Source organism: Atheta coriaria, unplaced genomic scaffold, assembly GCF_025399875.1.
Source record: "Atheta coriaria isolate IRGN ID8LTWV9N9 unplaced genomic scaffold, Caltech_Dcor_3.1 hic_scaffold_7_pilon, whole genome shotgun sequence".
NCBI classification, from domain to species: Eukaryota; Metazoa; Arthropoda; class Insecta; order Coleoptera; family Staphylinidae; genus Dalotia; species Dalotia coriaria.
Genome location: NW_027045449.1, coordinates 861,213 through 883,885, shown reverse-complemented (window position 1 = coordinate 883,885; position 22,673 = coordinate 861,213). Strand labels below are relative to the sequence as shown.

General features: G+C 34.3%; 2 protein-coding genes and 1 non-coding gene across 5 annotated transcripts in view; 1 reads left to right on the top strand and 2 right to left on the bottom strand.

The window, feature by feature from the left end:
* The window catches only part of LOC135796425 (inactive dipeptidyl peptidase 10), a 45,364-nt gene extending 27,067 nt beyond the window's left edge, over positions 1 to 18,297 (bottom strand). Inside the window, exon 1 of one of the 3 annotated variants that reach the window (XM_065308444.1) lies at positions 17,952 to 18,297. The gene's annotated coding sequence lies outside the window, so the exon portion shown is untranslated. Of the gene's footprint in view, positions 1 to 17,164; positions 17,561 to 17,951 lie in introns of those variants that run through there. The other 2 variants (XM_065308443.1, XM_065308442.1) reach the window with 2 other exon arrangements.
* Positions 18,298 to 19,446: 1,149 nt separating this feature from the next.
* Positions 19,447 to 19,518, bottom strand: TRNAE-CUC (transfer RNA glutamic acid (anticodon CUC)). Its single transcript has one exon. It is a non-coding gene; the product is annotated as a tRNA-Glu (tRNA).
* Positions 19,519 to 19,648: 130 nt separating this feature from the next.
* LOC135796431 (uncharacterized) lies at positions 19,649 to 21,673 on the top strand. Its single transcript, XM_065308454.1, has 2 exons — positions 19,649 to 19,689; positions 19,747 to 21,673. The coding sequence occupies exons 1-2, from the start codon at positions 19,682 to 19,684 to the stop codon at positions 21,614 to 21,616; spliced, it is 1,878 nt and encodes a 625-aa protein (XP_065164526.1). The 5' UTR covers positions 19,649 to 19,681; the 3' UTR covers positions 21,617 to 21,673.
* The last annotated feature ends 1,000 nt before the right edge of the window (positions 21,674 to 22,673 follow it).

Sequence of the window (22,673 nt, the reverse complement as noted above, 5' to 3'; positions counted from 1 at the left end):
GTCTGGGCGCTGTGCCAAGAGATATTTACAGTTTGATGATGGCGTCATGTGTATGGCAGACGTGTAATTCAAGCCTTGTGTGGAGTAATGAGGAAAGCGACGCGTCGGTGAGCTAACGATGGCTTCAATAACGTATTTATGAGGAGTAATTATGACAATGCGGCACGCAACGCGCAAAATTTACACATGTTGCAAATTGAGGTCTAAGTGACCACTAGGAATATGAATTTTGAGTAAAATACCGGTTTTTCGGTGTTTTTTTGTCGTTAAACAGAAGAAATTGATAAAAACAATCAAATTGTACAAAAAACGGCAAAATTAAGAACTTACAATGCAAAAAATTGATTTTTATTATTTAGAAACGATAGAGAATTAAATTATCTTTAAAATAATTTTTTTTTCATTGCTGTAGAATAAATATTCGCTGAGATATTTAACTTTTTTCAAAAAATTTTATTAAAAAAAAAAAAAGAATTTCGGTTTTACGAGTACGAGTAGGTGCCTACATTCAAAACAACAACAAAAAACCCTTTACATTTCACTTTGTGTGTGTGTGAAAGTAGTGGTAATGTCGACGCCTTAACCTCACTTACACTTCACACGTCACACGAGGGAAAAACGTCAAAATTAACAACTTACAATGCAAAAAAATGATTTTTATTATTTAGAAACATTAGAGAATTAAATTATCTTTAAAATAAATTTTTTTCATTGCTGTACATTAAATATTCTCTGAGATATTTAACTTTTTTCAAAAAATTTCATTAAAAATAAAATAAAAGTTATATTAATGTTATTGTATTGAATATTTCACGATATAGTGATTGAGGTTAGTTTATCACCGAACGCGTGAACCACTTGATAAAAACAATCAAATTGTACAAATTTCGTCGTAATATCGATTTTATCATTAAAATAAAACAATTTTTAAACTTCAGGAAATAATTACGCGTTGATTAAGTGTTAATTGTTCAAGAGTTCGTAGTTGTCGTGACCCAAAGTAGCGAAATAACAATTTCCTTACTTCTTTTGTTTCCGGAAGTGTTTCGCGCGAAAAATTTCACTTTGTATTCATAACGACTTTACACCCCACTGCGAATATTGAATATGCAACATTCTTACACATCCGGCTACTAATTAACGCAATAAAGTACGTCGTAATTGTGCCTGTTACAACAGCAGCACATTGTTTTTTTTTTACTTCCGTCGAAGTGAATACAAAATTCAATTCGGCTTCTTTATATTGTTATGTGGATGAAAAATAGGGGATGGAATTACTATAGGGCTACGTGGCGTATTTATGGCTCCGGGGGTACATTAATAAAGAAAAAATGTTTGGGCGCAGGGAATGAGGAAATTTACTAACAGGAAATCGGAAACGAATGCGGAGAAAACACGCGTTTCGATGAAATATCACAGGTCAGCATTTAATGCAGTATACGGGTGCGGGTGTGTTCATGGTAGTTAAGTGTAATTGAATGCGATGAAGACAAAAATAGATTTTTTTTTTGATAAAAATGTTTTTTTTAATATAATAAATGATATAAACTTCATTTTGCAAGTACGAGTCGACATTTTTATGTCAATTTATTTTTATTTCTGTGCTAGTTTGCTTATTTTATTCTTTTGTGCTTTCCTGTTGTTGGCGCATTTTTGGCAGCCGCTGTGACGTACATGCGCTGCGTCGCGTTGAGATCGGAAACAAGTCGCGATACAAATGCACTTCTTTACATCGCCACGAGATAAAAACGAAGTGAAACGGGGCAAAGCGAAGAAAGAACATGAAATGTGGAGCTTTACAACTGCGAGAGATATACGAGTAGGTGTCTACATTCACAACAACGACAAAAAACGCTTTACATTTCACTTTGTGTGTGTGTGAAAGTAGTGGTAATGTCGACGCCTTAACCTCACTTACACTTCACACGTCACACGAGCGAAAAATGTCAAAATTAAGAACTTACAATGTAAAAAAATAATTTTTTTTGTAAAGAAACAATAGTGAATTAAATTATCTTTAAAATTATATTTTTTTCATTGCTGTAGATTAAATATCCTCGGAGATATTTAACTTTTTTCAAAAATTTCATTAAAAATCACACGTCACACGAGAGAAAAACGTCAAAATTAAGAACTTACAATGCAAAAAATCGATTTTTATTATTTAGAAACGATAGAGAATTAAATTATCTATAAAATAATGTATTTTTCATTGCTGTAGATTAAATATCCTCGGAGATATTTAACTTTTTTCAAAAATTTCATTAAAAATCACACGTCACACGAGAGAAAAACGTCAAAATTAAGAACTTACAATGCAAAAAATTGATTTTTATTATTTTTTGAAACGATAGAGAATTAAATTATCTTTAAAATAATGCTTTTTTCATTGCTGTAGATTAAATATCCTCGGAGATATTTAAATTTTTTCAAAAAATTTCTTTAAAAAAACCAAATTAAGTTTTATTTGTCAATTTCTTATTAAATTGAATATTTCACGATAGTGATTGAGGTTAGTTTATCACCGCACGCGTGAACCACTTGTTACGCGCTGGCTCTTTAAACATTTAGCCGCTGTTCGGACACCAGGAAAGAGGCAGCCGCGCAACGCGCGTGATTGTCGAAACTCGATGCGGATTAACCACTTAAATCTCCGGCGTGCACATCAAATATTTACATTTCTCCAGCGCACATTTATCAAGATCAAAGATCAAAGATGGAGTACTTCTATAGTGAAAAATCTGCTACTGTACTCAAAACACACGCGTAGGTAATATTTTCGTGAATAGAGATTTCACTAGCCTCCTTTTTTATGATTGTTGATTACGTTGGGAGGCGTGAATAATGTGTCTGCGCTGCAGACTCTCAAAAAATAAATGTATGCGTCGCCGCCGCAGGAGGGGCGGTGGCCTTCGTATTCCCTTGACGCTTAGATTTCTCAGTTTCAGCTTCAGCTTCACTTTTATAAAGGTAGATTCAAGATATAATCAACACCGCACCAGAAAAAAGAAAAAATGAAATATTTTTTATTATTTTTAGTTTTTTATGAGTTTACGTCATCACTTTGTATGTTATTATTTATTTAAATTAATTAACTTGTGGTTTATGAGTTGGAAATGCTACTGAGACAAGAAAAAGTAGAAAATTTAATTATTTTCTGTTATTTATTATTTAATGAAGTAGTGCTTTGATGTTGAAACTATAAAGCTAAATATTTGATTGTCTAACACGGTCTAAACCGCTGGGAAGTTTGGTTAGTGACCAGTTTCCTAAGTAATTCATCGACGACGACCGCACAATCAACACCCTTAATGCAACAGGCCCTTCTTTGAATATTTAACCAAAAATTTCGAATAAATTTTCAGAAAAAAAAACAAGATTTTTTAATATTTTTTAAGAAAAAATTAAATTTAATATAAAAGTAATTTAAAGTTGTGAATAAAAAAATATCTGAAACAAGATGAAGCAACTTTGCAACCCCTTAGCCTTTCTTTAATAATAATCGCTTCATTTATCATCCTTCAAATTCGAAATTTTTGCGTCATAATGACGGGCTTAGAGGCGCTGACAGGAGAAACACTCGCTCAATCCGCCCAGCGCCATGCCTCCGTCTCCTGGAGATTGTTTCAATATTATTATTATTATTTTAGATTGCAGCGCGCCGCGCCTGTAAATGAGGAGAAAATGAAGCCAAAGCCGAACGCTGGTGAATATTGAATAAGACGCGCGCGAAAAGGATGCAAAAAACGCGCAAAAAGTTCGAAATTTCGCCCTCATTATTCATCACATTCAAAATTCGAGAATAAAATCAAGTAAAAACTGAAAATAACCTTGAAATGTTAATTGTCCTTGAAATTAACCTGTAGAATCACATTTTCTACAGGAAATTTTAAAATTTTTATAAAAATGTTTTTAAATGAGTTTTCCCGAGGAGATTTGAGATGTATGTTTGAATTATCCTGTAGATATTTTAGATGTTATGATGGTGAATCCTTCCATCCGCCGAAAAGGGTCCCGGTCCGCGTCCAGGGCTTGCGGAAGGTGCGGGCGCCCAGCGACGCGCGTTCGTCGAGTTGCCGGGAAACCAGCGAGCGCGCTCCTCGTTCGCTCGCCTTCCCTCTGCGCCGCTGCGTGTGCTACGGCTTCTCTCGGATCGATACGCGCGCCACGAGCCCGGCAAAAAATAACTGCCACCTACGCACAGCGCCAGCACCAGCACCAGCACCAGCACCAGCTACCCCGAACGCGCACGTTTCGTGATTCTCCGCCACTGTCTTTAAAACTTACTCGTACGTAAATAAACTAACCACAATCTTGATCTATTTTATTTTAAATGTTATATGCAGCCAGAAATGCACATATATTGTATAAATGTGGCTAAAACTTTATTTATGGCGATGCGCTCGTAAATTATTGTGAAAGCAGGGCCCATAGTTGTCAATACGCGCCTCTGGGATGATTTATACGCAGCGACAGAAGCGGAGACGCAAGTTTATACTTTATTCACATAAAACTACACAAAAGGCGTAGAATAATACAGTGTAGGATTTGTAAAACGTCGAAATTTGTATAATTTGGTAGGTTTATATTAATTTTTCTGTGTAATGACGAAAAATATTTTCATTTCAAGCAATTATGAGCTAGAATATTTTTTCAAAGACATTACATCGCTGGTAACATTTGAAATATTGTTGTGGTTATGCAACCCAACATACACACAAATTGCAATGCAAACTTTTATAACTTAAGCACGATTTTTCAGCTAATTTGTTGGGGTGCACGTTGCGTTACTACAAAATCATTTAAACATAACACAAGTGAATACAACTGCGCGACATCGAATTCATATTTAACTTCAGGAAATATTTACCGGCATTTTTACTAAACTAATTGAGGTTATAACCAGTTTACAAAAGATTATACAGTTGCCTATCTACGTAAAATCCCAATATTTATTTATTTTCTGTTTCTTTTTTTATCTGCAACACTTTGTATGTTGTTTAAAAGAAATGTCGTAATGACAAACGGCTGGCAATTACGAATTCCCGTAGATATAGTAAATATCCATTCTTAATACTATGAAATATAGCGATTTGTGGATTATAGTTATTGTCATCTTTGGAAGCTTCGGCAGAAAGGAAAAAATAACAGAAGAAATAGACACTTTCGGATGGCCAGTCCCGGCGGCGCGCCAAAGATATCAATATCATAATGTTTAGTGCACTCGTGAAATATAACGATAAAAACAAACCTTTGCGCAAAAACGGCGCACATAAAAGCATCTATTTCGGCTTACAGATGGCGCTAAAGACGCTGATTAAGCATAAAAACAATCATAACCTACACACATAACTCACAAGTCTCAAGAAAAACTTTTATAACAAAAAAGAACAAGATTTTCAGCATTTAAATCATAAAAATCGCAATAACTCGGAAAATAATAAGAAAAAATTAGTTTTTATACATGTAATAATTAGATAATAATAATTACTATAGAATAATATTAAATTTTACTCAAAAAAACTTAAAATTTCCCCTAAAAACCCAATTTTTAAATTTTTTGGTGGAGGCGCCGTAAATTGATATTTGACAATCAAAGACCCCCTGAATACGAATATAGCACACATGTTCCTCATGTGCGGAGTAAAATTTATGAGTTAACAATGACAAATCGCTTAGCACGCAACGGGCGATCATCGTGCGAGCATAATGACCACCAGCCGCGGCGCCGAACGATAACAATGTGTCTTTGCGGACGGACACCGGACGCACACGGGGCGCGCCCGATTGCCCGCCGCCCCAATCGACGTTCGCGATGATGCGATCGTGATGGTGATGCTGATGGCAATGGTAGCAATCGGACACGTGTACTAGCACCGCAGTGTAGGCACCAGAGCAACATGTTCATAGCGCGACATGGACATTATTGATTCCAGCGAACAGCGCGCACAGATGCTACTAAATCATTCATTGAAATTTACGTGTGATAAAAATTTGATTTATGCGGATGCTGAGTAAATCAAATGTTTAAATGGAAAGTTTCAGTGATTAAATATTGGTAAAATGTATTTATATGTAATTTTGATATGAAAATTTGGAAATTTTGGAACAAAAAATGATATAAATGTGAAAAAAACTAGTATTTTCGACAAAGAATGAAAAATACCGGTATTAATATCGGAATACAATTTTTTTTAAATACCGGTATTAATATCGGTTAACCGGTTATTTTTAAATACCGGTATTAATACCGGTATAGTGGATTTTTTTTCAAATACCGAATTTTTTAAATACAAATTGCTTCCAATATATACTAAAACACTGATATTTTGACATAAAAAATACCGGTATACCGAAATACCGGTATTAAACACAAAAATTCACATTACTAGTTGAAACACGTCAAAATTATTATTATTATTATTATTCCCTGTTTCCTCTTTTTCCATTGATAAAATCTTTGCAAAACAAATCACTGCAGTGATTTACTATTCCATAACAGTATCCTACACTAATCCGCAACACTAAAAATAATGACATCATTAAATTCCACGTTCGTGTCGCGGGATTATTTAATCAAGGTCAAGTTATTCTGCACTCTGCAGAATGCACTCGCAAATTTATTCACGCACACGCCTACATTGTGCAACGCGTTATTTTTACTTTCCCATAGCTCATAACCTCAAAACTATTTTCGTTCATAGAATATTTTAAGGTTATACCGGTGATACTTTACTGTCGAATGTAGATATTCGTATTATATTGATTTCCATCAATAAAATATATTTCTGCCGGCATCGTGCATACGAGATTTATACGATATTTTGAGCATGAGCGCATTTCTCGAATTGCAAATTGATCGAAAAGTGAAACGATAAAACCGCATCACGCCGGATACATATTACGCTGCTTAAAAAAGCAACGCGATGTGAAACTTTTTCACCGGTTTCAAATTGATCTTGAATCGCGTATTTCTTATTTTTTATTTTCGAGGTTATGTTAGATAGTTTTATGTTCAGTTGTATACTGTTACTGTAAAAGCGAAAAAAATAAGAGTAAAAGTAACGAGAAACGTTTTCTTGCCTCGGTTTCTCCCAAGTAGGCAATAACTTTCACTTCAGACGTATTCCTAACCTCAATCTGAAAAAACTCGAAAGAGTTATAGGCAACCCAAGTAACACACACACTCACAAATAGAATATAAAAGCATTGCATTAACGAAATAAATAATTAAATGATTTTAGCAGCGTAAAATAAATGTTTGCACAGGTGACATTTTTAAAAGTAACTGCCACTGCTTCCTTAGCTTTATGTTTACGACTCATTTCAGATGGTGCTTTATGCCTTTATTATGTTTATGCAAGCGCGATATAAATATAACGACAGCGGTGGCTCCACCCCGTGCACTTGACGCTTTTATTGCGTGGCTCGTAAAACGCGCCGACATTTGTTAATAAGAATCTAATTTAATGAATGTTGCTACTACCGCCATCTGTCGTAAAATCGACTATTGCCTATAAAAGCACCGTTAATGCACATTCATGATTTCTAGGTTACTTGTGTTCAGTATAATTCAATTTTAAATTGAATTAAATTTGAAAATTTCCTAAATGTTGACTAAACATGACTAAAGTACTTTAGTCACAGCTCGGGCAGTCTATAATTAAATTTTAACTTTTTTGTGTTTCAAAATGGTGAAAAAAATGTCATTTTAAATGTGAAAGTAAAAAAATTAAAGTACTTTAGTCACGACTTTAGCCATCCATGACTAAAGTACTCTTTTCACGTCTCAAAACCGTAAAAAAAGTGAAATTACAAAAAATAAATACATTTTCCACACGTTTCGAAAAAAAACACTATAAAATAAACCCTACATAAAACAAAATACAAATTTTCTCCCCCAAAACTTAAAATTCACCCCGTGCGCGCCCATAAAACACTTAACGTTGATGGGAAGCTATCTCCATGGATGCGCATGTAATTTTTTGCGCTTTGAAACTCCGAAATTCTAAGACACTGCGGTCGGATCTTTCTAATTAAGGTGTATTAAAATACCGCAACGCCCTTGGCAGCCCTTTGCTTCTCATCTGGCGGCGATCGCCTTTCAGAATTATCATTCGCGCTCGGTGTTGGTGGCAGCGCGCGCGCGACGCCGAGAAGAAGCTAATATCAATCTTTTTTTCCGTTTCATTCGCACTCACGCCACGGGCGCATTCGGGAGCGACGAGATGCGGAGAGTAATTGAAGCAGTTCAAGTGTTGCGCGGCATGACGTCAACGATCCTCAGACCTTCAACGGTTGAAACGTCTCAACAATCCTTCGGGTTTCTCTAGGAGAAGTTTTGCATATTTTTAAATAAACGCGTCATAAATCCGAGCGTTACAAATTTCAATTTAATTAACTCCGATAGAGGGCAGTAGGTGAGAAAATTTATAGTGCAGATGTTGGAACGTAGAAATTTTGGGGTGTGAAATACCGGTATACCGGTATTTTTTTAAGTTGATGAAAATTTTTTATGAAAAAACTAAAAAAACTAAAATTTTGACACAAAAATTTGTCAACTAAAGATTTTTTTCAAATACCGGTTTTCGGTATACCGGTATTTATTTCAAATACCGGTTTTTCCAAATATCGGTATTTTTTTAAATTTGATATTACTTCCGATATATACAAATATATAAATATTTTGTTAAAAAAAATACCGGTATACCGAAATACCGGCATTAATCCTCACATAAAAACCGAAAAAAATCCAATAACAGTTATAAATATACCCATTAACCGCACAAATTGGTTTATCGCTTTTGTTTGGTTTCGTTTTAAAAACTAAACCGAAAGAAAACATGAAACGCATGTAGCTATTATTCCGACATCATACATTTCATAAATTAAATTAGAAAATCGCATGTTGCAACCACCAGGTTATACAACACATGAGCTTTTCTTTTTCTGCTGCCTTGCGCGCCCCGAAAGAGGAAGGAAACACGTGTCGTGGCGTTTTTTTCCCGATTTAATCCGCGCGTTTGATCTGACACGAAACATACGAGCCACACAACATAACCTCACATAACATCGAATGGCTTAATATAACCAGCGTGCGCATTTACATATTCCACCATGGCACAAACATTATTAAGACATGAAACATAACCTTAAAGCGTTTTTTCAGTGCTTTGAAGTTGAAATTTATGCAATTTCACGTGTAATTCGATTTATACGCAATCTAAACCGCAATTTTTACATTTAAAATTATAGATGGCGTTTCTAAGCACAACGTTGACAGTTTTAGCAATTTCTTTCATGCGCAGCAGGGTAAATTATTAATGCTGCTCGTTATGTGCAACAATGCGTCGCGTTTTCTGCTTACGTGCGCATTACGCCCGCTGGCGTGAGTGTTATTGTTGTTAAACAGGCGCATTGTGTGCGAACAAGCACACACTATCTCAATCTACATCAGCTGCACGAGTGTATAGTTTACATGCACATCATTAAACTGTAATTAATTTAATTTGGCCAATTTGTCACCGGCGAAAGAATTGAATTTTATGATGAAGTTATGTATAACATAATCCGAATTTAAATTACTCGCGATTTAGCTATCCGATTACAATGCAATTAAGTTCACTATGCACACGTAATTATCTCGCGCGCGATGAACATTTACGCGCATACACGATGCATCGCGCACGTTATTCGGCGATTAGATGTAATTAAAAGTTGGAATTTATGTGCATAACCTAAAATATCTTCTATTACAAGTATAATGGGTGTTTTAGTGGATAATAAATAGTATTTGGGGTGTGGAGTATGAAGTTAATACCGGTATTTCGAAATACCTGTATTTTTGTAATAAAAATTTCGGTATACCGGTTTTTTACCGGTATTAATACCGGTATACCGGTTTTTTTTTTAATAAAAATATCAATATACCGGTTTTTTATTAAAAACTATACTGTACTAAAAAATACCGGTATTTGAAAATGAAAATACCGGGTTTTGACACCGCTTTAATAAAAAATGTTGCAATTTTTTGTCTTTCAAAGTTTCCAAAAGTAATGCCCTTAATTCATCAACTTTCCTAATACATTAGTAACTGCGGCGAGTATACTTTTTCACATTTTCTTCCAATCGAAATGATGGCAGGTTGGCAGCGTGCCCGCTCGAATGGAAAACGAACAGCGACCGCAGCCAGGCAACCAGACGCACATACAGTGAATGAAAACATTGAAAACATGAAAACGTTAGATGTGGAGATGAAAACGATGAAAACTATCAAGAGTCAAGACAATGTCTGGCATTTAGCACGGATATACCGCATGTTACAAAATATATTTAATTTATCAATATAACGACGAAATTTAGACAATTTGTTTGATTTATATTAATTTTCGCGGTGTAACGACGAAAAATATTTTCATTTCTAGCAATTATGAGCAAGAATATTTTTTCAAAGACATGACATCGATGGTAACATTTGAAATATTGTTGTAATTATGATCCCAACATCCCTACAAATTGCAATGCAAATTTCTATAACTTAAGCACGATTTTTCAGTTAATTTTTGGGGTGCACGTTGCGTTACAACAAAATCATTTAAACATAACACAAGTGAATGCAACATCGCGACGCGGAATTCATATTTAGAATTCAGGAAATATTTACCGGCATTTTTACAAGAGTAATTGCATTTATAACCAATTTACAAAAGATTAAACAGATTTTAATCCTCGTAAAATGCAAATATTTGTTATTTTTGGATTACTTCTTAAAAGGGGCGCAGGCGAAAGATCGTGTCTCTACTGATAACTTTTATCCGTTTTTTTAAACATTTTTAGGAAACTCTGCGTGTGATAAGATACAAAACTAATTTTACGCTATCAGTACGAGTATGTTCCGTAATTTTAAATTTACGTAACAAATTTTAACATTTTATGAAGTTATTAAAAATTATATCATTACGTGAAAGCAAATATTTCCCAAGCAGTAAAAATATAAACTCGTCTAACTCCTTGACACTTGCTTTACGATGTCGTTAATTTCGTCCGAATAAAAAGATTAATAGCACTTGCACTTAGTCAGAATACAAATATCCTTTCACAAAAAAAAACGTTGTTTTTTTCTTTTTTACTTTTTCAGTTGTTTTTTACAAGAAAAGAAGAAAACTCGCTTATAAAAGGGAAAATAATTAAACTTCTCGGGACCAACACGACCCTTTCCCACACCGACCACACCACATTCATGTTTCCGAATTTCTTAAATTCCGCGCCGAAAATAAGTTAAGTTCCCATTGTCTTCAACTTCTTTTGATACCAGTTAAAAGATAGTGTAGCGTACTAACACTGCGCTCTTTTATTTTTTAATTAAATTCGTTTCAGCGTGATATTTTTTGGGCGTTTCTTTTGCGTAGCGTGTGTTGTTTCGAATTTGAGCGCGCAGAAAAGTCGCTTTATCGTTATTACCCCGACGGCTTCGCGCAAAAAGAGACGAAAATGAACATAAGACGCCTAGTTGCTCGAAGAGTGGACAGAGTGGAGAGAAAAAGTTTTACCTAACGAATTGGAATTGAAATTAACAATTTCAAACTTTCGGCCAGGGAGAAAATAGCAAAATAAAGGGTAAAAACTTGTCGCAACGTTGAATTAAAAAATTAACCCTTGAAGTCTTTTGTTTTTGTTTGGGTAGAGTTACCAGAAGTAATTATTATTGCACTGGGAACAAAATACTACAAATTTTTGGTAAAATTTGTTTGTTTTTGTTAAAATATAAATTTTACGGGTAATATTCCAATTCTTACGCCTATTGTACTACTTGTGACGTCACTATTGAGTTAAAACTATAAAATGGCTTAAACTGACGTCAATATTTCAAAATTTCGATTTTTTTTATATAAAAAAGTATATTAAATATCAAGTGCGCTAAGTGACACTTTAACCACGTTTCCCTAACGCAATTTTTTCTACTTCCACGTTATTTCAACGTTTGAACTTCGCAAACGTAAGATCCAGCCCGTGACTAAAGTATTTTAGTCACGACCGTGACTAAAATCCAACTTTTCTTGTCTCAAAACCGTATAAAAAGTAAAAAATAATAATTACCAACCTCGCAGTTAATAAAAATATAAACTTTAAAATATAAAGATTTGAAGATGATATAAAGAGACATTAAGGTGTGCACAGCGTGTGCACATAAGTCATGATGATAAAGTAATGATAGTTGAGTAGAACTATCCGCAAACTGGTTATCGCGAATCTTTCCCGCGTTCCCGCCGTCGAGTTATAAATTTTATTACATTCAACGTTTTAACTTCGGCTTCAGCAGCCTTGACGTTGATTTACTATGGTAATTTCTGCCATCAAACATTAAACAATCGTAAATTATATTTAAAGTATTCAATGATGAAGAATTCATTCCCGCTCTTACAAAAAAAAAAAACACTTTTTAAACACGAAATTTTTTAGTCGCGCAGGTTTTAAACCGTCAGGTTTCAATTTCCTAAGAGTTTTTACTTATTCAATAGCTCTAGTCCTAACGCCGGCTAGAGTTATGATGGGCGCTGAGTTATTGAAAAGTGAAATCGCCTGCAACGCTTTTTCTAGCGGTGCATGGATGGAAGGCACGCGACGCTTGCCTTTATAAAAAATGCACGAAAAACTGTTTACTCTTTTTCGTTCGCAGCCACAGCCACAGCCGCCCTGCGTTGTATATAACTCTATAGCTCGGCTTCTTATTTTTTCGTTTTGCGTCTTGTGCGCCTGTTTACCAGCATCCACTTAAAAACATTCGCTTTATTTTTTCGCATTTCAGCCTGCACTGTTTTACATTTCTCGCCGCAAATTTTAGACTTTTCCGGTTCCGGCGTCAAGACGCCCGCCCGACGATTTATCCACCTTTGAATAAACACACCAACAAAAAGTTGCGTTTTTTCCTTCTCTCGGCAGCGGCGTCGTGAGTCGTTGGCTTAAAAGGATTTCACAATTTAAAGAGAACAACAACCGTACAAATATCTTTGTTTTCCCGTTTACCGCAATAAACTTTCCCTTCACATTTTTAATCAACAAGTTCTATACTACCAAAGCCATGGTGTATGTTTGGTTGCATAACTTTAATTTAATTTTCTTTCTCTGGAATTAAATAAATTATAAGCCGTGGGTGGAAAAGTGGACAGTGGACTGCACCGGCAACGATAAGGTGCGCTTTAGCGCTTTCTGCTTTCGGGTTTTCCGGTTTTCAGCTTCTGGCTTTATGACCACCGCTCATACCACGTTTTTGGCTTTAAAATCCGGCGCTCGCTTTGCTAATACCGCCGCCAGTAGTGCATGAACATATTTTTGCCAACTAAGTATTAACAATCCGAAATTCCACCACATAATTCGCACTATTTACACAATCTTTACCAAAATGCACCATAACCTAACTTTATCATACTTTACGTTTGTTTTTTCGAGTTAATCCGACGTTTAATCGGTTTATTTATGACGACACGACGCAAATCCAACGCGTTAATAAATTTCGACTAATTGATGCTATTTATTGATGGGATTTGCTCGCCGAATGATCGATTACATTCGAATTAACAAAATTTACGACATACCTACAAGAATTTTACAAATTATTTCACAAATTAACTCAATTTCCGTTACTATTCAATACCTTGTATTACATGTATCGTGCCGTTGTGATGTTCTGCTGTCGGTCGTGTTGTTTGTTTGATTCGCGAGCAAATTGAAATCAATCAACGGTGCACAAACAAAACGAAACGCCGTGTGCCGTGCACAAGCTGCGTTAGGTTAGCTTTTTAAGTGTAACAGTTGCGTTATGCAACGTTGACGTTTACGAGTATGCAACCCAACATACACCAATACAACATATACCCATATAAAGCTAACATAATTGTGTTTCGAAAACGAATCGAGATAATGAATCTTTTTGCACTCATCCTAAAGCCATTTCGGCTGTTTCTTACATCTCCCCTTTATCTCCATCGATGGATTCGTTCATCCAGCGCGCCCGCTTCCGTTTCCCATTCGTGCAATTTTCCGTCTTTCAATTTTTATCCAGCGGCGAATAATTTCGTCGTAATTCTCGTTTCGGGACGGGTTGTTTTCGTGTTTTATGGTTTTATAGATTGAAGCAAACTCGCCAAGTCATCGGACTCGCACCGAAAAAGAGCTCCTCGACTCGCTTCTATCTTTTCTATTTCTATCTTTGTAGGTTTATGACGAAAGACGGGGATAATAAATAGGAATGGCATTAGGAATGATATGAGAAAGCGGATAAAGTAATAAGAATAAAGCAAAAAAAAAGAAGAAAAAACTAAAGGATGTGTAAAGGATGAAAACGAAACGGACAGGAAACAGTTAGGCTTTGTACCAGGGCGAATAAGGAAGTATTTCGGAAAGAGATTTTTGTTTCGCAGTTAAATTTCCGCGAACGTGCGACGTGTTGTTTAACTAATAAAATAACTATGGTTTAGCATCTGATAGATCGGTCAAAACATAATAAATTTAAGTTTTCTTAACGAGCGTGCCAAAACATCGCATTAAATCGCCGGTTCGCATGCTGCTGGTTGTTACATTAACACCTTGCGATTAAGTGTAACACGCCTGCCATTAATATCGCGCGCGAGTTTTTTATTTTCATGCATTCACAGGTTTCTGAGTTGAAAAAAATAGGTTTTAGTGCTTTTAACGATGTGAAACGTTTAAAAATCATTAAAAATTGAATAAAACATTAATAGAAAGTCAATTTAAGAACATTTTTTATGTATTTTGTTGTTTTTATGAGCTAAAAATTGAAGTTAAACGTAAAAAATACGAAAACTAACCTCAAATAATGGAAAACTCATAAGTAAGTCAAAAACTAACCTAAATTAAGAGCTAGTTTTAATTTCTGAAGGTAAACAAACAGAAAAATAGAAAACTAAAGTTTTTACTGAGTAAAAATTGAAGTTAAACTTTAAAACTCCTAAAATTAACCTTAAAATGAACAAAAATCATCAAAACTAACCTAAATTAGGTCCTAAATTTTATTTTTAACAATAAACCAACAAAAACACATAAAACTTCAGTTTTTACTGACTAAAAATTAAATTTAATCTTAAAAACTCCTAAAATTAACCTCAAAATCCCCAAGAAACCCCTATAACTCAACACCTAACCTAAATTAAGTCCTAATTTTTATTTCAAGAGAAAAACTATAAATGTTAGTACTTAAAACTCAGGTAACAACACTATTTGCCCGGAATTTAGCGCAAACATTAGTTTCACTACCTTTATACGATGAAAAATAAAGGAATATTTATTACAGCCATCCGAGCGCATTAAGCCTTTCCGGCTAGTGATACGTCGAAGATAATGCCCTTCGTGCAAAAATTCCACGCGCCCCGGATAATGTACTAACGCAATTACGGCGCGATTTTCCCGCGCTCGAATTCCCAATCGGCAAATCGACGAATCGGCGAAGCAAATAATAAAATCGAATCGAATTAGGACGCAAGAATAATAACACGCAGCCCTCGCCCGACATAAGATACCAGCGTATAAATAGATATCGAAATGCGCATCGCAACAGGCAGGAGCAATTAAAACTCCTACATCATTAAAAATAAAATTTCGCAATTTGAGATTATTTTATATTAGATTTTATAATAAATCCGTAATTTTGCGTAAAAATGTATGGTGAATAAATATAGATCAGCGGCGAAAGCAAACAGAATTCTTCCATTAAGCGACGGCGGCAACGGCGGCGGCGAACTTGGAACGAGCGCGACGTTACTACACAAACGACATTTTTCCGAGCGACTTGCAAAACAAAGTTTTGCGCCTTGCCCCATCGAGCAATTCGGCATACCGACGACAAGAAACTAATTTCCAAACATCCGCAAACAAAAAACGACCAAGAATCTACATTTTTCTGCTTTAAATTATATAAAAACTATTACATTTTGTTCTATTTGAGGTTATAACCGCATAATAACCTCAAAAACTATTTATTTTCAGATATTTTACTCTTAAAACTCAAATTTTCACTGAAATTTTCATTTTGTTGCATTAAAATGTCATAACAATACAAAATTTTACTAATTTTTAGGTTAAAATCAAACTTTTGATGAAATAACCTCAAAATTCACCTATTTTTATGAGTTTTTCATAAAATTAGATAAAAATGCCACAATAATACCAAATTTTGCTTGTTTTTAGCTTCTAACCTCAATATTTATCTATTTTAAGCCAATAAATATGTAAAATTTTCATTTTTCTAGCTGTTTTAGAGGTTATAATCATACTCATGATGAAATAACCTCAATATTTACCTATTTATAAGATTTTTTCATTAAATTAAACCAAAAAAAACCACAAAAACACTGAATTTGGTTAGTTTTTAACTTATAACCTCAATATTTATCTATTTTAAGCCAATAAATATGTAAAACTTCAATTTTTATTGCTGTTTTATAGGTTATAATCATACTTATGATGAAATAACCTCAATATTTACCTATTTTCATGATTTTTTCATTAAATTAAACCACAATAACACTAAATTTTGTTAGTTTTTAACTTCTAACCTCAAAATTCATCGATTTTGATGCATAAAACCTCCAAAACTTTAATGTTTACCAATATTTTAAACAATTCTTCATAATTTTAAATACTCCCACAAAAATTACACAAAAACTGCAATTCCAAGCTTCCCCAACCGTCAAAATCAATGTTAACAGTTGAGCACTCATAAAACGCCGTAATTTTCCGTCTTTAGCTCATTAGCGACGTATTCATTCGAATTTTTTATCTTGTCTTCATTTTCCACCATTCTCCCCGCGTCAATACTCGCTGAATATCGCGCTGATTTTTATTCAAATGACGCCGATTTAAGAGAAAATTGCGGAAATTTCGCGCATAAAGATGAAATCGCCACACGCAAAAGCAACACGTCCGCCGTGATTTCGCCCGCACCGAAAATTCCATCATGCGGAGGCAGCGGTAGCAAGTTGGCAGGGCGGAGGAGAGACGCATGATAATACCGCAACCTGTTTGTCGGCGGCGCGCGCGCCACCACCTCCTCAAGACAAAATTCCATTCGAAATCTCATCCGCAGCATAAAACAACTCTACTAGAGTGGTTTTAATTTTAATTTAAAATAAAAATAGAAGCTAAGTGTTACCTTTGCTTGCGGTATTAAAATCCAACCCGTTTGCGAGTCGGGCGCTCCTGCAGCCGCTCGCCACCCTTGCCTCCCCCGAAGAAGCAGCACTTCTTGCCCGCACTCTGCGACATAGCGTCGCGCACTTTCATCCGCCGCTTCCTGTTGCCGCCGCGGTGGATTTCGAATTTTCGACGTGAAAAACTTTCAATGCAAAGCAATTTACAAGTGGTGCGTTTTGTATGTTGATTAAAAGGTGTGATTTATATCTTGTGCTGATGAAGATATTATTAAGAGAGGAGTTGATGGTTTTGTTTCGCACTGTCGGCGCGCACACGGGTCGCGGGTGTTCGACCGGGGGCAGCGCGGCGCGACGCCTATCCTGACATAGACCGCTCAGGCTCCGGCCGTTTACTGCAGCAGGGTCGCCGCCGGGACGCCTGCGAGAGCGCCGCGCTCCTTGCGGAGTTTCGCGCAAACTGCGCGGATCGCGAACGCACACGCGCGCGATTGAGATTTGCACTCGTTCAAACAATATCAAACGCATGAGATAAGAATGTATCAGGTAAACACATTGTAATATACAAATAGTTTAAGTTATTTGGGTTAAAATGTAGAATATGGTATAAAACATCATGAAAATTATAGTTTTATGAAGATTATAAGAAAACTTTTGTGTTTATCTCAGTAAAAACTGTGTGATGATGGAATTAAGTAATTTGTGATGACTTTGTGGCGTTAAAAAATAGAAAATTGGGTGAAATTGGAGTAAATCAGTGAAAATAAAAATAAATGGAAAGAAATATACCATAAACTTGCCTGTGGCTCTCATTTCTGTCTGTTTCTGATTGGATCTTGGTGCAGGAAGTGACGCCAGTGTTAAGTTGTACTTCCTAATTGGTGTTGCATATGTTTTGGAGGATTTCCGTGCTTTGCAGGTTGCCTAGTTGAATGTTTGTTGTACCATGAACCTAATTTCATTGAAAAAATTATAATTAAGCAAAATTATGTTGTTAATCATGAAAAATAATCGATGCGTATCAATGATAATCTTTTTTCTTTGTAGAATCAATGTCCACATGTTGCTGTTGATCCATTTCTTGAAGATTTTGAAGTTTTCCGCTTTCATTTTGTGATTTTTCTTAGTTTTGGGATGAATTTTCATCTTTTGCGTCTGAAATAAAATTCTGTTAGATTGTACATGCAAATGGTTGAGATTTTTCATGTGAAATGTATTTGTATAACTTACCTTAGCATGAATCTTCAAACACTTATCATAAAAACCACTTGTAAACAATGCAAGTGGCTTGAAAATAACACACAAAACACTTACACAAATACAATATTCAAGTATTGGCAAGTTGCAAGCATTGTACAGATAAAGAACATGTACAAATACATACAACCCGTAAATCTTTCATAACTTTACCCCGAAATTATAATTTTAAAGAAAATAACAATACCAAAGACAAATATTAATAGTTACCAGCCATTACAGTTACCACCGGCATCATGTGACGCACACTTTCACAATTTAAACGAAATAAATCAAAGATAATACTTAAAATCAGAAGAAATCACGCCACGCCGCAATAAGACACGTTCAACCAAAACACTCTTTACAAACTGATTCGCTGCATGGCACTCTCAACAAGTCTCAACAAGTCTCAACAAAGCCGGTTTGCGATAAGAGCACGATAAGAGCATAAACAACTCTGCGTAGTTTGACTGACTGCAGCAGCAGCAGTTTGCAGAAAAGAATATTCGCGTGGCTTGGCATTGGTGGCGACCTCTTGCGGTGTGCGCTATAACTACAATACATTTTTATTAGTATGTAATTTTAAAATAAACAATAGAAACATAATAACACTGTGATTATCATACGTAATAACATTATTAATAATAATAAAACAATGTGAAACACTTTTATGATAACATTCTGTATATTATCCAAGTTTGTCGTTCGATGTGAGAAGCGTGAAGACATGAAAAGCATCAAAAACTCATTTAATATTCATTTCGACTAGTAATACGAATGTAGAATTGTTATGGGAGGACTTTTGTTCGCGCATTGCGACGTCGTTGGATATATGTGGATGGTTAACGACTATTCTATGCTAATTACGCGTATAAAATGTTTGCGATTGAGTGTTAGCGTTGTAGACACATTAAATTTTAGTATACTTGTACTTGTACATGTACTTGTTTAGAGTTTTGGTAGTTCAAGGAAAACAATGAAAATTGTTGCAAATAATTTGTATAAATATTAAATGATAAATTAATGCTAAAAACGTAAAAAGAATTTCCGGTACCGGGAATCGAACCCGGGCCTTCTGGGTGAGAGCCAGATATCCTAGCCACTAGACAATACCGGATGGTTGCAGTAAGTTTAACTGTAAAGGTTTAAAAATAGTTTTTTTACTAAATATTAATATTTGTTTATTTATTTTTGATAATAAATTGATACTACGCTATCAGTACTTTCGATAGTTCTTAATCGCCTAAAGTCACGTAATAGTATTTAAAATAGACGAAAATATGTTCAGGTGCAAAAATTTAACAATATTTATAAACAAATTAATAAATAAATTATTTTCTTTTAGTAAACCACGAAATTTGAAACATTTAGCAAAATTATACAGGTATTTACTTCTAATAACTCTAGTTAGCATTATTCTACTAAGTTATTACACTATCAATCAAAAACTACCAATCATAACCTCAAAATCAAAAAATGCGCACATTTTCAACACTCCAGGATGTTCCATACCAAATTTAAGCATAACCAACGCAAAAATTCGTAAATTAATTTATGATATGCCACCGATTGTATGCAATGAAGGCGTGGGACCATTATTTCAGTCTGATTTTATCTCGATTCATCTCCTACACGATGCGTTATCAACGTACAACGTAACTAGCGATAACCTTGACTGTTGTTATCAATATTTCAAAAGAAGATGTCCGAATAATGACGAAAAAGACACACAAATCGACTTTGAAGAATGTGTACAGTTTACTAATGATTTCTTGATTGATAAAAACAAGGATTTTGTTAAAATTGAATGCAGAAGTCGTGATGATACAACCCAAATGATTTATGAAGATTATTTTGCTTCAATCTCATTAAAACCAATAGAAAATCAAGATAATGATTATACTACTAATGAAGATCAACTAAATGTATTGATTCTTGGAATAGACGCCGTTTCCCGAATGAATTTACATCGCCAAATGCCGAAAACCGTTGAATACTTGCAAGAACTCCAAGCGGTTGAAATGTTAGGTTATAACAAAATAGGAGACAATTCATTTCCTAACCTAATTGTTATGCTATCCGGACATAATGAAACAGAATTAAATAACGCATGCAGACCAACTGATGATTCTTTTTATGATGATTGTGAATTTATTTGGGATAAATTCAAATCCAATGGATATATAACTGCGTTTGGTGAAGATACAGCTAATATTGGATTGTTTACCTATGAAAGACGTGGATTTCATGAGCAACCCACTGATTATTATTACAACCATTTTGATTTTATTGCTGAAAATAATGTAGGCAACACAAAATTCTCTGGTATAAATCAATGTATTGGATCTAGAGCAAGATATGAAGTATTATTGGATTATGTGAGTAATTATGCAATAACTATGAACGAAAATAAACGGAAACACTTTGGATACTTCTGGACTACAAGTTTAACGCATGATTATTTGAATATGGCAAAGTTGGGTGATGATAGTTATCGAAATTGGTTAAGTGGACTGGAATTGAATGACACTGCGTTGATTTTAATGAGTGATCATGGAATGCGTTTTGGAGAGTTCAGAAATACTTATCAAGGGGTTTTAGAAGATCGTTTACCTTTTCTTTTTGTTGTTTTACCTGAATGGTACCGTAAAAAACATTCAGAAGCTTATAATAACCTAAAAATTAACAGGGAAAGACTAATAACTTTATATGATGTGCATCAGACATTATTACATTTATCTGACGTTAAAAACTATCAAAAAACTAATAAAAACAGCTTAGGAATCAGTTTATTTGAAGAAATATCAAATAAACGCACTTGTGATGATGCAGGAATTGATCCTCATTGGTGTACATGCAAAGAAAGCAATGCTTTGTCCCCAGATCATCCAGAAATCATAAAAGTTGTAAATTTTACTCTTAATGAACATATTAATGCATTACTAAAGCAATATGACGAGTGTTACAACTTGTTATTGAATGTAATCTTAGATGGACGCCATTTTGTGTCCAATTCCAATGTAAATTATGAAGATTATACTGTTACCTTTAGAACTATACCAGGTGGAGGTATTTTTGAAGCCACAGTAAGAAAATACAACGATTCTAATGAATACAACTTATTAGGAACAATAAGTCGATTAAATTTGTATGGAAATCAAAGTAAATGTGTTCATGATGTGTATGCTAAACTGTTTTGTTATTGTAAGAAATAATTTTCATGTAAAAACGCAGCAAAAGCAATAATATCACCAATAAACAATAAAATAAAAGCACCTTGTAACTTATTTACCTATAAATTTTGTTTTTTGATTATTTTTAGTTGAAATACTTGTCTGAGGCTTCCCTTAATTGATCCATTTTGTAATAAACCCATGTTTTATCATTGTAAGACATAATTTTCATGTAAAAACGCAGAAAATGCAATAATATCACCAATCAACAACAAAATAAAACTGTAAACTGTGTTTAATGATGCTTTTCAGTTGAAATTCATTGAATAAATCAACAAAACTTCTCTCAAACTGTTTTTCACTGGTTCACTTTGAACTAAACCCATATTTTGTTATTGTAAGACATAATTTTCATGTAAAAACGCAGAAAATGCCATAATATCACCAATAAACAACAAAATAAAAACATCTTGTAATTTATTTTACTATAAATTTTGTTTTCTGATGATTTTCAGTTGAAATACTTGTCTGAGACTTTCCTTAATTGATCCATTTTGTAATTAACCCATGTTTTATCATTGTAAGACATAATTTTCATGTAAAAATGCAGCAAAAGCAATGATATCACCAATCAACAACAAAATAAAACTGTAAACTGTGTTTCTTGATGATTTTCAGTTGAAATTCATTGAATAAATCAACAAAACTTCTCTGAAACTGCTTTTCACTGGTTTACTTTGAACTAAACCCATATTTTGTTATTGTAAAACATAATTTTCATGTAAAAATGCAACAAATGCAATAATATCACCAATAAACAACAAAATAAAAGCTCCCTGTAACTTATACAACTGTAAACTTTGTTTTCTGATGATTTTCAATTGAAATCCTTTAAAAACGTCAGCAATACTTGTCTGAGACTTCTCTTCACTGATCCACTTTGTAATAAACCCATGTTCCATCAATTGATTCAGTTTTCTATTGAATATTTTCTTGTACGGTGAGTTTTTAGCCAATGCTATGACATTGTAAGTCTCATGTAGGTTTTCCTTGAATAACATAAGTGTTTCTTCATTTAACTCATCAAGATATGAAGGTA